We start from the raw sequence: 12,799 nt of genomic DNA, 5'->3' as shown, positions 1-12,799 counted from the left end.
GGGTCAAACTTGGATGGAACTGGTTATAACTGGTCCTAACTGGTTGCAGTTGGGTCTAAGTGGGATGGAACTGCTTGTCACTGGGTCTAACCGGGATGGAACTGGTTATAACTGGTCCTATGTGGTTGCAATTGGGTCTAACTGGGATGGAATTGGTTATAACTGGTCCTAAATGGTTGCAATTGGGTCTAACTGGGATGGAACCAGTTGTAACTGGATCTAACTGGGATGGAACCGGCCCCGCAGGGCACAACGCCGACGACATTGCCGAGACTTTGCTGATGAATTTTCTGCGCGGGGACGTGGCGCGGCTGCGGAGAACAGCCTCGGAGGGCGGCGCTGGCCCCACGGAGAGCCCCACGGAGAGCCCCCCAGAGACCTCCAGGAGCACCAAGAGCCCCATGGGTACCACCAAGGACCCCACTGACACCGCCAAGCACCCCATGAAGACCTCCAAGGACCCCATGAAGACCTCCAAGGGCCCCACAGACACCCCCAAGGACCCCACAGACACCCCCAAGGACCCCATAGACACTCTGCTGAGCTTCATGGGCTTTCTAAGCAGCCCAGACCCCATAGAAACCACCCCAGGCCCTATAGAGACCAGCTCAGGCCCCACTGATGCCACCCCAGGCCCCACAGAGACCAGCTCAGACCCCACAGACGCCAGCTCAGGCCCCACAGACGCCACCCCAGGCCCCACTGACGCCAGTTCAGGTGCCACTGACGCCACCCCAGGCCCCATAGAGACCAGCTCAGGCCCCACAGACGCCAGTTCAGGTGCCACTGACGCCACCCCAGGCCCCATAGAAACCACCCCAGACCCCATAGAAACCACCCCAGGCCCCATAGAGACCAGCTCAGACCCCACAGACGCCAGCTCAGGTGCCACTGATGCCACCCCAGGCCCCACAGAGACCAGCTCAGGCCCCACAGACGCCACCCCAGGCCCCACAGACGCCAGCTCAGGCCCCAGAGACGCCAGCTCAGGCCCCCCCCGGAAGCGCCCCCCGAGGCCCGCGCCGTGGCCGCCGGTGCCCCGGTGCAAGCCGCTGCGGCACGCGTGCGAGAAGGAGATCGTGCTGTACGCGCACTTCCGGCGCCTGCGCTACGTCAGCACCGAGTGCGCGTACGCGGCGCGCGCCTTCCGCGGGCACGCGCGGGCGCTGCTCAAGGGCCTGGAGGCGGCGCGCGCCGCCGCCGTTCCCGCGCTCGGGCACTCGGGGCGGAGCCTGCCGGTGGCGGGGGGCGCGCGCGCCCCGCGGCGGCCGCTCTGCGCCTGCGCGCGGTGCGGGTTCGCGTCCAGCCAGGCGCTGTGCAAGGCGTGCGTCCTGCAGGGGGCGCTGCAGAGCGGGCGGCCCAAGGTGGCGCTGGGCAAGAGGGCGACCGAGGAGGTCATGGGGCGGGCGTGGGGCCGTGGGGATGGGGGCTGTAGCTGTGGGGATGGGGGGCGTAAAGGCTATGGGGATGGGGGCCGTAAAGGCTATGGGGATGGGGGCTGTGGGGATGGGGGCCATAAAGGCTATGGGGATGGGGGCTGTGGGGATGGGGGCCGTAAAGGCTATGGGGATGGGGGCCGTGGGGATGGGGGCTGTGGGGATGGGGGGGGCTGTAGTTGTGGGGATGGGGGCTATAAAGGCTATGGGGATGGGAGCTTTGGGGATGGGGGTCATAAAGGCTATGGGGATGGGGGCCATAAAGGCTGTGGGGATGGGGGCCATAAAGGCTATGGGGATGGGAGCTTTGGGGATGGGGGCCATAAAGGCTATGGGGATGGGGGCTGTGGGGATGGGGGCTGTATGGGGATGGGGGGCTGTAGCTGTGGGGATGGGGGCTATATGGGGATGGGGGCTATGGGGATGGGGGCCATAAAGGCTATGGGGATGGGGGCTGTGGGGCTGGGGGGGGCTGTAGTTGTGGGGATCGGGGCCATAGGGGTGATCGTTATGGGGACCATAAAGGCTATGGGGATGGCGGCTATGGGGCTGGTATTCATAGGGGTAATGAGCATAAGGATGGGGGCTGTAGTTGTAGGGCTGGTGGCCATAAGGTCGATGGTTACCGGGCTGGGGACCATAAAGGTGATGGTTATGGGGCTGGTGGCCGTGGGGGCAATGGGGAGTGCGCTTGCAGGGCCCGTGGCCATGGGGCCGGGGTGCGTGAGGCTGTGGACCCCCGGGCAGGGGTGGAGGTGGAGGTGGTGGGGGCCGGGGGCCGGAGCGTGCGCAAGAGGGTTGTGGGGCTGGGGCGGGCCAGGGGGGCCCTCAACATCTGGGACTTCTGATGGGGCACTTGGGGGGCAGAGATGGGAATCTATGGGGCAGCAGGAGGGACTTGGGGGGCAGCTGTGGGGTCATTGGGGCAGTTATGGGGTGATTGGGGGCACTTGGGGGGCAGCTGTGGGGTCATTGGGGCAGTTATGGGGTGATTGGGGGCACTTGGGGGACAGCTGTGGCATCATTGGGGCAGGTATGGGGCAGCTGGAGGGACTTGGGGGGCAGCTGTGGGGTCATTGGGGCAGTTATGGGGCAGCAGGAGGCACTTGTGGGGTCATTGTGGCACTTGGGGGGTGGCTGAGGGGCCCACGCTGCGAAGGGGCTGCATTAGGACCCAGGGCGGGAGTGGGCCCCCGCGGCCTTTCCCAAAGGAGGGGAGGAGCCACGCTCCACCGTGCTGCTCATTGGCTGCTCTGTGTGTGATGTCATGAGGGAGGCGGGGATTTCTGGCGCGCCATGCAAACGGAGCGCACGTTGTGGGCGGTGCCTTGCGAATGACGTCAATAAACAGCGCTTGAACGGATTGGTCGATGCAAACGTGCGTGATAATAGGAGGGGCCTGCGTGAGGGGGCGTGTCCGGGTATGCAAATGAGTTGTCGTGGGGTGATCCGGCGTGGCCACGCATGTAAATGAGCTGTTGCTGAGCGACTGGGGGCGTGGCTTCGTATTCAAATGAGGTCCCGTCCTTTCCCGCCGCCCTGACGTCACTTCCGAGGCGGTGCGGGGAAGATGGCGGCTCCGCGGTGGGACCTGGGCCCGGCCCGAGAACCGCTGGGGCTGATCCGGGCCCTGCAGGGGGTGGGAACGGGGACGGGAACGGGAACGGGAACGGGGGTGGGAACGGGAATGGGAACGGGAACGGGAACGGGATGGAGACGGGGATGGGAACGGGGATGGGAACGGGATGGGAACGGGGATGGGAACGGGGATGGGAACGGGAACGGGATGGGAACGGGAACGGGATGGGAACGGGAACGGGATGGGAATGGGAATGGGAACGGGAACGGGATGAGAACGGGATGGGAACGGGAACGGGATGGGAACGGGAATGGGAATGGGAACGGGAACAGGAATGGGAACAGGAATGGGAACGGGATGGGAACGGGGATGGGAATGGGTACGGGGATGGGAACGGGAACGGGATGGGAACGGGAACGGGATGGGAACGGGGATGGGAACGGGATGGGAACAGGAGCGGGAACGGGATGGGAATGGGTACGGGGATGGGAACGGGAATGGGGATGGGAACGGGGATGGGAACAGGATGGGAACGGGAACAGGGATGGGAACGGGAACGGGGATGGGAACGGAGATGGGAATGGGGGTGGGAATGGGGATGGGAACGGGGATGGGAACGGGAACAGGGGTGGGAACGGGATGGAAACGGGGATGGGAACAAGGATGGGAACGGGGGTGGGAACGGGGATGGGAACGGGATGGGGATGGGAACAGGAACGGAATGGCAACGGGAACGGGGATGGGAATGGAAACGGGGACAGGATGGGAACGGGAACGGGATGGGAATGGAAACAGGGATGGGATGGGAATGGGAACGGGGACAGGATGGGAAAGGGAACAGGAGAGGAACGGGATGGGAACCGCATTCCAGGCAGGATTTGGGGCCAGAGTTCCCCCTTTTTCTTGGTTTTCCCACTTTTAACCTTTCCCCCCGCTCATTTTGACCCCCAAAACCCCATTTTTGGCTCATTATTCCCCGTTTCCGGGGGGAACCCCATTCCAGGCAGGATTTGGGACCAGAATTCCCACTTTTCCCCGCTTTTCCCGCAGTTTTTCTCCGTCTTCGCCTTCGCCACCCTCGGGGGCTTCCAGGGCTCCGTCAGCTTCCACCTGAGCTGCGCCGGCAGCCCCAATATCTCCGTCAGCGCCCCATTCGCCTACCCCTTCCGGTGAGGCCATGCCCCCACACTCTGATTGGCTGCGGGGAGGGAGGGGGCGGGACCTCATCCCCATCCCCACCTTGACCCCATCGCCATTCCCACTTCCATTCCCTATTCCCACCTGGATCCTCAGCTCAATCCCTACGTTCAATCCCACCTTGACCCCATCGTCATTCCCATTTCCATTCTCTATTCCCGCCTGGATCCTCACCTCAATCCCTACGTTCAATCCCACCTTGACCCCATCGCCATTCCCATTTCCATTCCCTATTCCCGCCTGGATCTTCACCTCAATCCCTACGTTCAATCCCACCTTGACCCCATCGCCATTCCCACTTCCATTCCCTATTCCCACCTGGATTCTCATCTCAATCCCTACGTTCAATCCCACCTTGACCCCATCGCCATTCCCATTTCCATTCCCTATTCCCACCTGCATCCTCACCTCAATCCCTACGTTCAATCCCACCTTGACCCCATCGCCATTCCCATTTCCATTCCCTATTCCCACCTGGATTCTCAGCTCAATCCCTATGTTCAATCCCACCTTGACCCCATCGCCATTCCCATTTCCATTCCCTATTCCCGCCTGGATCCTCACCTCAATTCCTACGTTCAATCCCCCTTGACCCCATCGCCATTCCCACTTCCATTCCCTATTGCCACCTGGATCCTCACCTCAATCCCTACGTTCAATCCCCCTTGACCCCATCGCCATTCCCATTTCCATTCCCTATTCCCGCCTGGATGCTCACCTCAATCCCTACGTTCAATCCCACCTTGACCCCATCACCATTCCCATTTCCATTCCCTATTCCCACCTGGATCCTCAGCTCAATCCCTACGTTCAATCCCACCTCGATCCCTGTCTCCAGTCCCACCCCCATTCCCAACTCCCACTTTCATCCCCCCCATCCTTCCCTCCACGTGCCCCATGGGGTGGCAGATGCCTGCAGCCCCAGGCTGCCCCACGGAGCTCCCTCAGCCCAGCTGGGTTTGCTGCTGTGGGGAGCCCCAGGAGCTCCCCGTCTTGGAGGAGCCCCCCTCGGAGCCCCTTTTGCCACCCTAGGCTGAACCTGGCCACCTTCACGCCCTCCCTGACTGCGCTGTGCAACCGGACGTGGGCCAGGGACGTGCACCTGGTCGGGGACTTCTCGTCCTCGGCCCAGTTCTTCGTGGTCGTGGCCGTCTTCTCCTTCCTGTACAGCCTGGGCGCCCTCCTGCTCTACCTGGGCTACCTCCACCTCTACCGCGGCGCCGGGGGGAAGCTGCCCCTGGGGGTGAGTCCTGGACGTGGGGAGAGGGGGGCAAACGGGGGTGGGGTTGTTGGGGGGTCTTCGGCCATCCAGCGTCATCCATTCGCCATCCGACCGCCGTCTGTCCGTCCAATCGTCATCCGATCTTTATCCATCGTCATCCGACCATCATCCAATCTCCATCCGGCCAACCAGTCACCATCTAACATCATCCTGCCTTCATCCAGCCACCATCCATCCATCCAATCATCATCCAATCTCCATCCGTCCAACCAGTCACCATCTAACATCATTGCTCCTTCATCCAGCCACCATCCATCCATCCAATCATCCAATCTCCATCCGTCCAACCAGTCACCATCTAACATCATTGCTCCTTCATCCAACCACCATCCATCCATCCAATTATCCAATCTCCATCCGTCCAACCAGTCACCATCTAACATCATTGCTCCTTCATCCAACCACCATCCATCCATCCAATCATTCAACCATCATCCATCCAACCAATGACCCTCCAGCATCATCCTATTTTCATCCATCCATCCAATCATCGTCCAAGTTTCATCCGTCCTACCAATCACCATCCACCATCATCCTGCCTTCATCCAACCACCATGCATTCATTCAGTCACCATCTCCTGACCTCCCACATCGTCCAATCACCATCCATCGTGTCCTCCACCCTCTCATCCACCATCCAACCACCAGCCATCCATCACCCATCCATCCAATCACCATCCACCCCCCTTGGTCTTCTCCATCCACTCTTTTGGTCCTCTCCTGCCCTCCATTGGCCAGCCCCCACCTCCTTGCCCACCAGCTTCATACCCCTGAGCCCCCCCATTGCTCCCATCACCCCCCGGTCCCTTGGGAGGTCCCAGTGGTGGGATGGGACATGGAGGTGGGACATTGGGGTTGGGCCGTAACCCTCCTTTGTCCTTCTTTCCTTCTGCTGCCATGGACAGGACACAGGGTAAGGCTTGGCCCTTTGCTTTTGGGGTCCCACCGTGCTTGGGGGCCTAGCGCCATGGTCCTGTGGACCCCCAGGCTCCATAACACTTGGTGTCCACCGCGTCCCTCCTCTTCCCCCCTGTATCCCATGGGATTTGGTGCCCACCCCCTGACCTCTGCCGTGTCTCCCATAGGACTTCCTGGCCACCGCTGCCTTCTCCTTCCTGTGGCTGGTGGCCTCCGCGGCCTGGGCCAAGGCGCTGACGGACGTCAAGGCCTCGGTGGCGGCTCCCCTGCCCTACTGCCACCCCCCGGCTGTGATCTGCAGCCACGACACCACCACCCCCATGGGCACCCTCAACGTCTCTGTGGTGGGTGCTGCAGTGGGGGCACAACGGGGACCCTTCTGGGGTCCTTCTTGGTGGAGTCTCTTGAGGAGCTTCACCTTCATCCCCTTCCTCTCCTCCAGGTCTTCGGCTTCCTCAACCTCATTCTTTGGCTCGGCAGCTCCTGGTTCGTCTTCAAGGAGACCAATTTCCACACCCCCCCAGCACCCAGCACCCCCAGCACCATGTAACCACCACCACCTCCTGCAGCTGCAGGTCAATGGGGGGCCCTTTGGAGCTGCTTTTGGTGGCAGGGGTGGGGGGAAGGAACTTTCTGATCCCAATGGGAGGAGATGGAAGCAGGGGATGTGAGGACGTAGGTTATGGGTTCCACCACATCTCAGGTGGCTTCTCCAAGGCTTCGCTCGACCAAACGTGGCCCTGATTGGGCCCGTTCCACGTGGTCTCGCTCAGGACTGGTGCAGGTTGAGCTGTGGCCTCGTCTCATTGGTTGGTTGGGGGGAGCTCAATGGGGGTCATGTGGGTGGGAGGAAGAGGGGGTTAGCCAATCAGGTGGAGACCTGGAGGTGGCCATGCGGCTGCCTTGGTTCTCCACCATCACACTCCTCCTCCCCTTCTACTCCCCCTGTTTGAGGTGGCCACCACTTGAGGTCATCTCCAACCACCCCCTTGATGTCCCCTCCTGGGGGGCTCTGTTTCCATCTCCCCCTTCAATAAAGACGTCAATGGAGAAGCCCATCAAGATGCATCTCAGGGGGGTTTGGGCCCCCCAGGACTGTGCCTGGGCCTCCTGGGGGTGCTGGGATGGGCGATGGAGATGGGCTCAACGTTGGCTTTGCTCCTGCTTTATTGGTCCTCCCCCCTCTGTTGTGTCCCTGTCGTGGGCCATGTCCTCCACACCTGCGTTGTGGTGGCCCAAGGATGTGGTCCGTGGTGGTCCAAGTCCATGGTGGTCCAGGTCTATGTCCATGGTTCCCTGCTTGTGGTCTACAGTGGCCTGTGGTGGTCCATGGTGACCCAAGTCTGTGTCCTCGTGTCCCTACTCATAGCACATGGGGGGCCAGCTGCATGTATGGCTGTAATTGTGGTCAATGGTGGCCCAGGATGGTCCAGATCTATGTCCTTATGTCCTTGCTCATAGTTCATAGTGCCCATGATGGTCCTTGTCCATGTCTTTATGTCCCTACTCATAGTCCATAGTGATCTGTTGTGTCTTTATGTCCCTACTGATAGTTCATAGTGGTCCATGATGGTCCTTACCCACATTCTTGTGTCTCTACTCATAGTCCATAGTGGCCTGGCTCCGTGTATGGCTGTAGTTGTGGTCAATGGTGGCTTAGAATGGTCCAGATCCGTGTCCTTATGTCCTTGCTCGTAGTCCATAATGGTCCATGATGGTCCTTATCCATGTCCTTATGTCCTTACTCATAGTCTGTAGTGCCCACGATGGTCCAGATCCATGTCTTTATGTCCCTACTCATGCTCCATAGTGATCATGATGGTCCTTATCCGTGTCTTTATGTCCCTATTCATAGTCCATAGTGCCCATGATGGTCTTTATCCATGTGTTTATGGCCCTACGTATACTCTATAGCGATCTGTGGTGGTCCTTATCCACGTCCTTATGTCCCTGCTCATAGTCCGTAGCGGTCCATCTCCACGTATGGCCCTAGTTGTGGTCAGTGGTGGCTTAGGATGGTCTAGATCCACGTCCTTATGTCCTTGCTCATAGTCCATAGTGCCCATGATGGTCCTTATCCATGTCCTTATGTCCCTACTCATAGTCTCTGGTGGCCCAGCTCCATGTAGTTGTGGTCTAGAGCGGTCCAGCTCCATGTCCCGTGTCCTTGGCGTGTCTTAGTTGCGGTTCATGGTGTTCTCGATCCATCCCACGTAGTTGCAGACGCGGGTGTAGACCCCGGGGCGCCCGGGCAGGGCACAGGTCTGCAGCCCCCAGGACACGATGCCCTGGAGGGTCCCATTGCAGGACAGGGGCCCCCCAGAGTCACCCTAGGGGGGAGGACATCCCATAGTTAGATGGGGAACACCCCAGATTTGGGGTCAGGGATGCTTCTGGGTGCCCCATTGGTGGAGAAGAAGGTCCTTGGGTTGAGAGGCACATGGGGATGGGGGCCACCATGGTAGTTTGGGGTGAAGAGGTTGAGCTGGGGGGGGTGAGGATTTGGGGTTGGGTGCTTTTGGGGTGTCCCCCCCAGGTACCTGGCAGGAGTCGATGCGCTGGTTGCGCACCCCTGCGCAAAGCATGTTGGGAGTCACGCGCTGAGGGTAGGCCCGGCGGCAGGCGGCGTCGGGCAGGATGTCCACGTAGGCGCAGATCAGGTGCCGGGGCAGGGTCACTGTGGGCATCGGGGGGGTCAAAGGGGGTGCTCTGGGGTCTACTATGAGGTTACTCATAGGTTACTCATAGTTCAACCCAAGGCCCGGTGTTGCTCCTAGGCCAGCGAGAGGTTACGGAGAGGTTACCGCTAGGTTGGCCATCACCTGCAGGCTACTTGTAGGGAGTGGTGATGGTTCCCCAGCCCTAAACAAGGCCGATGGTAGCGGGTGGGGGTTACTACAGGTCTACTACAGGGTCCCTGTGGGCCCCCATTGACTTCCCAGCTCACCCTGGGGGATGGTGACAGTTCCCCAGCCCAAGACCAGGCAGATGGCACTGGGGGGGGCTTACCGAAGGTCTGCTATAGGTTTACTATAGATTTACTACAGGTCTACTACAGGGTCCCTATGGGCCCCCATTGACTTCCTAGCTCACCCTGGGGGGTGGTGACAGTTCCCCAGCCCAAGACCAGGCAGGTGGTGCTGGGAGGGCCTTACTGCAGCCCTACTATGGGTTTACTATAGGTTTACTACAGGTTCCCTATGGGCCCCCATTGACTTCCCGGCTCAGCTCACCTTGTGGGGTGGTGATGGTTCCCCATCCCGAGACCAGGCAGGTGGTGCCAGGGGGGGCGCAGGAGCGGGGCAGGGCCAGGGGCCGCACGGTGCGGCCCAGCCCCACAGGTCGGTCCAGCTTGAGGAGCAGGAGGTCGTTGTCCAGGGTGGTGGGGTTGAAGGCTGGGTGCGGAATGGCCTTGGCCACCAGGCGGTTCTGCTCCGTCCCCTCCTGCTGCTGGAGGTTGTTCTCGCCCAGGCGTAGGCGGATACCTCTATGGGGCCATGGATATGGGATATGGGGGCATGGATGTGGGATGGGGCGCCATGGATGTGGGGTGTGGGACCATGGATGTGGGATGGGGCGCCATGGATGTGGGGTGTGGGACCATGGATGTGGGATGGGGCGCCATGGATGTGGGGTGTGGGACCATGGATGTGGGATGGGGGGGCATGGATGTGGGGCCATGGATATGGGATGTGGGGAGATGGGATACAGGGAGGAAGGTGGGAAATGTGGGGACATGGTCACAGTCCCATCTCCACCCCCTATGGTGTCCCCACAGGCAGGGTTGTCCCATCTCCTCATGCATATGTCCATGGGATGTGTCCCCATGCCATACCCCATATCCCATACCCTATAGCCCACATCCCATATCCCATACTCCATACCCCTTATCCCATACTCCATACCCCATATCCCATACTCCATAGCCCACATCCCATATCCCGTACTCCATACCCCCTATCCCTTACTCCATACCCCATAGCCCATATCCCCATATCCCCACCTGCTGTTGCAATGGGCAGCCGAGAGGACCCAGTTGTCCCTGAGGAGGATCCCACCACAGCGCACGGGGCTGTAGATGTAGACCTGCCATGGCTGGGAATGGGGGACACAGGGATACCCCCCGATGATCCTGTCCTCATCCTGCCCGCTGGCTCCTCCTGGGATATGGGACATGGAATATGGGACATGGGGTTTGGGATATGGGACATGGGATATGGGGTATGGCATATGGGATATGGGGTTTGGGATATGGGATATAGCATATGGGATATGGGGTATGGGATTTGGGATACGGGATTTGGGATATGGGGACACGTCTGTACCCATCAGCAGCAGGACCAGGCTCAGTGGCAGCAGCTCCATGGTCCTGGGGGGGACACACGGAAGGGTGAATGGGGTCCTGCCTGTGTCCATGTATCCCAGCAAACCCCCTTTATCCCACCTCCTTCCCCACTTCATCCCCCTTCATCCCCCTTCATCCCCCTTCATCCCCCTTCATCCCTCTCCATCCTCCTCCATCCCCCTTCATCCCCCTTCATCCCCCTTCACCCCATCTTCATCCTCCTCCATCCCCCCTTCATCCCCCTCCATCCCACCTCCTTCCTTCCCCATCCCTTCCTCCTTCCTCCTTACACCACTTCCCTCTTCCTCCTCCTTCCATCCTCATTCCTTCCTCCTCTTCCCTCTCTCCCCTTCCCCATATCCCACCCTTATCCTGCCCTTTATCCACCCCCATGGCCCCCCCATGTCACCCTCTATCCCTGGTGTGTCCTTGGCGTGTTCTTGCCGTGTCCGTGCCGTGTCCTGGCGTGTCCTGGCGTGTCCCAGCTTGTTGGGGATGGCTTTTGTGCCAACGGCTCCACCCGGGGGGGAGGAGCAAGGGATGGACCACGGGATGATGGGATGGGTTTTGGGGTGGACCATGGGATGGAGCTGGGATGAGGGGATGGACATCGGGATGATGGGGTGCACCATGAGATGCTGGGTTGGGTGTAGAGATGGGATGGACATCGGGATGGATGATGGGATGTCCAATGGGATGTTGGGATGGATGTTGAATATGGATGTTGGGATGGATGTTGGGTAGACACTGGGGTAGATGGGATGGATGTTTGGGTATGTGTTGGAATGGATGTTGGGTTGGGTGGGATGAATGGTGGCGTGGATGGAAGGGTTGGGATGGATGAGGTGGAGCTTGGGATGGACGAGATGGACATCGGATGGATGTTGGGATGGGTGTTAGGATAGGCGGGATGGTTGCCATGGATGGGGTGGATGTTGGCTTGGATCTTGGGATGGCTTGGACAGGATAGGTATTGGGATGGATGCTGGGATAGGGATGGATGTTGGGATAGACACGGAGGTGAATGCAATGGATGGGATGGAGGTTGCCATGGATGTCGCCATGGACGGAATGGACATTGGGAATTTGGGATGCTGGGATCGATGTCGGGATGAACACTGGGATATCGCGATAGAGTCTTGGTCCCCCCCCCCCAGCAGGCCAGTGCCTCCCATTCCAACCCAGCCTCGATCCCAGGAGCTTTGGGGAGGAGGTGGCGGGATCCGGGACGCGGGAATGCTCCCAAATCCCAACGCGGCTCCTCCCTGCCCCTCCGGCCCCATTGATGGCTCTAATTACCCACCAGCACTAATTACCCCCCTCCTAATGCCCCATAACGCTGCTGTGCCCCGTGACTCAGCCCCAGGGAGCCCATGGGATATGGGGCGGGAAAAGGGCTGGGAACGGGGGGGGAAGGTGGGAATTAGGTGGGAATTGCTCCCCCCTGCCCCTTGAACCAGTGATGAGCTGCTTTGGGATTAGTTTGGGTCAATTCTGGCCAATTTTGGGTCAACTTTGCTCAATTTGGGGTCATTTCTACCGATTTTAGGTCAATTGTGCTGAATTTTGGGTCATTGCGACCTAATTTTGGGTCAGTTTTGCCCAATTTTACATCATTTGTGTGATTTGGGGTCAATTTTGTCTGATTTGGGGGTTAGTTTTGCCCAATTTGGGTCATTCCTGTCCAGTTTGGGGTCATTTCTGTCTGATTTTGCCCAATTCTGCCCAACTTGGGTCTTTTCTGCCTGACTGGGGTCATTTCTACTTGATTTGGGGTCATTTGTGCCCAATTTTGGTCATTTCTGCCTGATTTAGGTCATTTCTGCCTGTTTTGGGGGCAGGAGATGCCTTAGAGATGCTGGGGGGGATTTATTGTGGTTCTATGGTGGGTTCCATGGCTCCATAGTGGGATGAGATGATCCTTGATGAGTTCTATGGTGGATTCCATAATAGGACGAGATGGTCTCTGTTGGGTCTATGGAGCCTTCCATAGTGGGATGACATGGTCTCTATTGGATCTATGGTGGCTTCCATGGCTCCAT

General features: G+C 59.5%; 3 protein-coding genes across 3 annotated transcripts; 2 read left to right on the top strand and 1 right to left on the bottom strand.

Moving 5' to 3' along the window:
- Positions 1-197: 197 nt before the first annotated feature.
- CTU1 (cytosolic thiouridylase subunit 1) lies at positions 198-2,284 on the top strand. Its single transcript, XM_062634126.1, has 3 exons — positions 198-336; positions 1,033-1,408; positions 2,035-2,284. The coding sequence occupies exons 1-3, from the start codon at positions 198-200 to the stop codon at positions 2,282-2,284; spliced, it is 765 nt and encodes a 254-aa protein (XP_062490110.1).
- A 687-nt stretch (positions 2,285-2,971) lies between these two features.
- LOC134171681 (synaptophysin-like protein 1) lies at positions 2,972-7,030 on the top strand. Its single transcript, XM_062634143.1, has 5 exons — positions 2,972-3,075; positions 4,066-4,184; positions 5,245-5,455; positions 6,580-6,756; positions 6,855-7,030. Exons 1-5 carry the CDS (start codon positions 3,007-3,009, stop codon positions 6,960-6,962), a joined length of 684 nt encoding a protein of 227 aa, XP_062490127.1. The 5' UTR covers positions 2,972-3,006; the 3' UTR covers positions 6,963-7,030.
- Positions 7,031-8,432: 1,402 nt separating this feature from the next.
- On the bottom strand, positions 8,433-10,783 carry LOC134171677 (kallikrein-14-like). The gene is made up of 5 exons (XM_062634137.1): positions 10,738-10,783; positions 10,416-10,572; positions 9,646-9,899; positions 8,953-9,089; positions 8,433-8,742 (listed from the first exon to the last, which is right to left on the bottom strand). Exons 1-5 carry the CDS (start codon positions 10,775-10,777, stop codon positions 8,590-8,592), a joined length of 741 nt encoding a protein of 246 aa, XP_062490121.1. The 5' UTR covers positions 10,778-10,783; the 3' UTR covers positions 8,433-8,589.
- Positions 10,784-12,799: the final 2,016 nt, after the last annotated feature.

The sequence above is a fragment of the Pezoporus occidentalis genome, unplaced genomic scaffold, assembly GCF_034315485.1.
Source record: "Pezoporus occidentalis ecotype Australia unplaced genomic scaffold, CSIRO_AGI_Poc_V1 ctg415, whole genome shotgun sequence".
Lineage (NCBI taxonomy): Eukaryota > Metazoa > Chordata > Aves > Psittaciformes > Psittacidae > Pezoporus > Pezoporus occidentalis.
The sequence above is the reverse complement of the archived record's forward strand: the minus strand, read 5'-3'. Positions and strand labels throughout refer to the sequence as shown.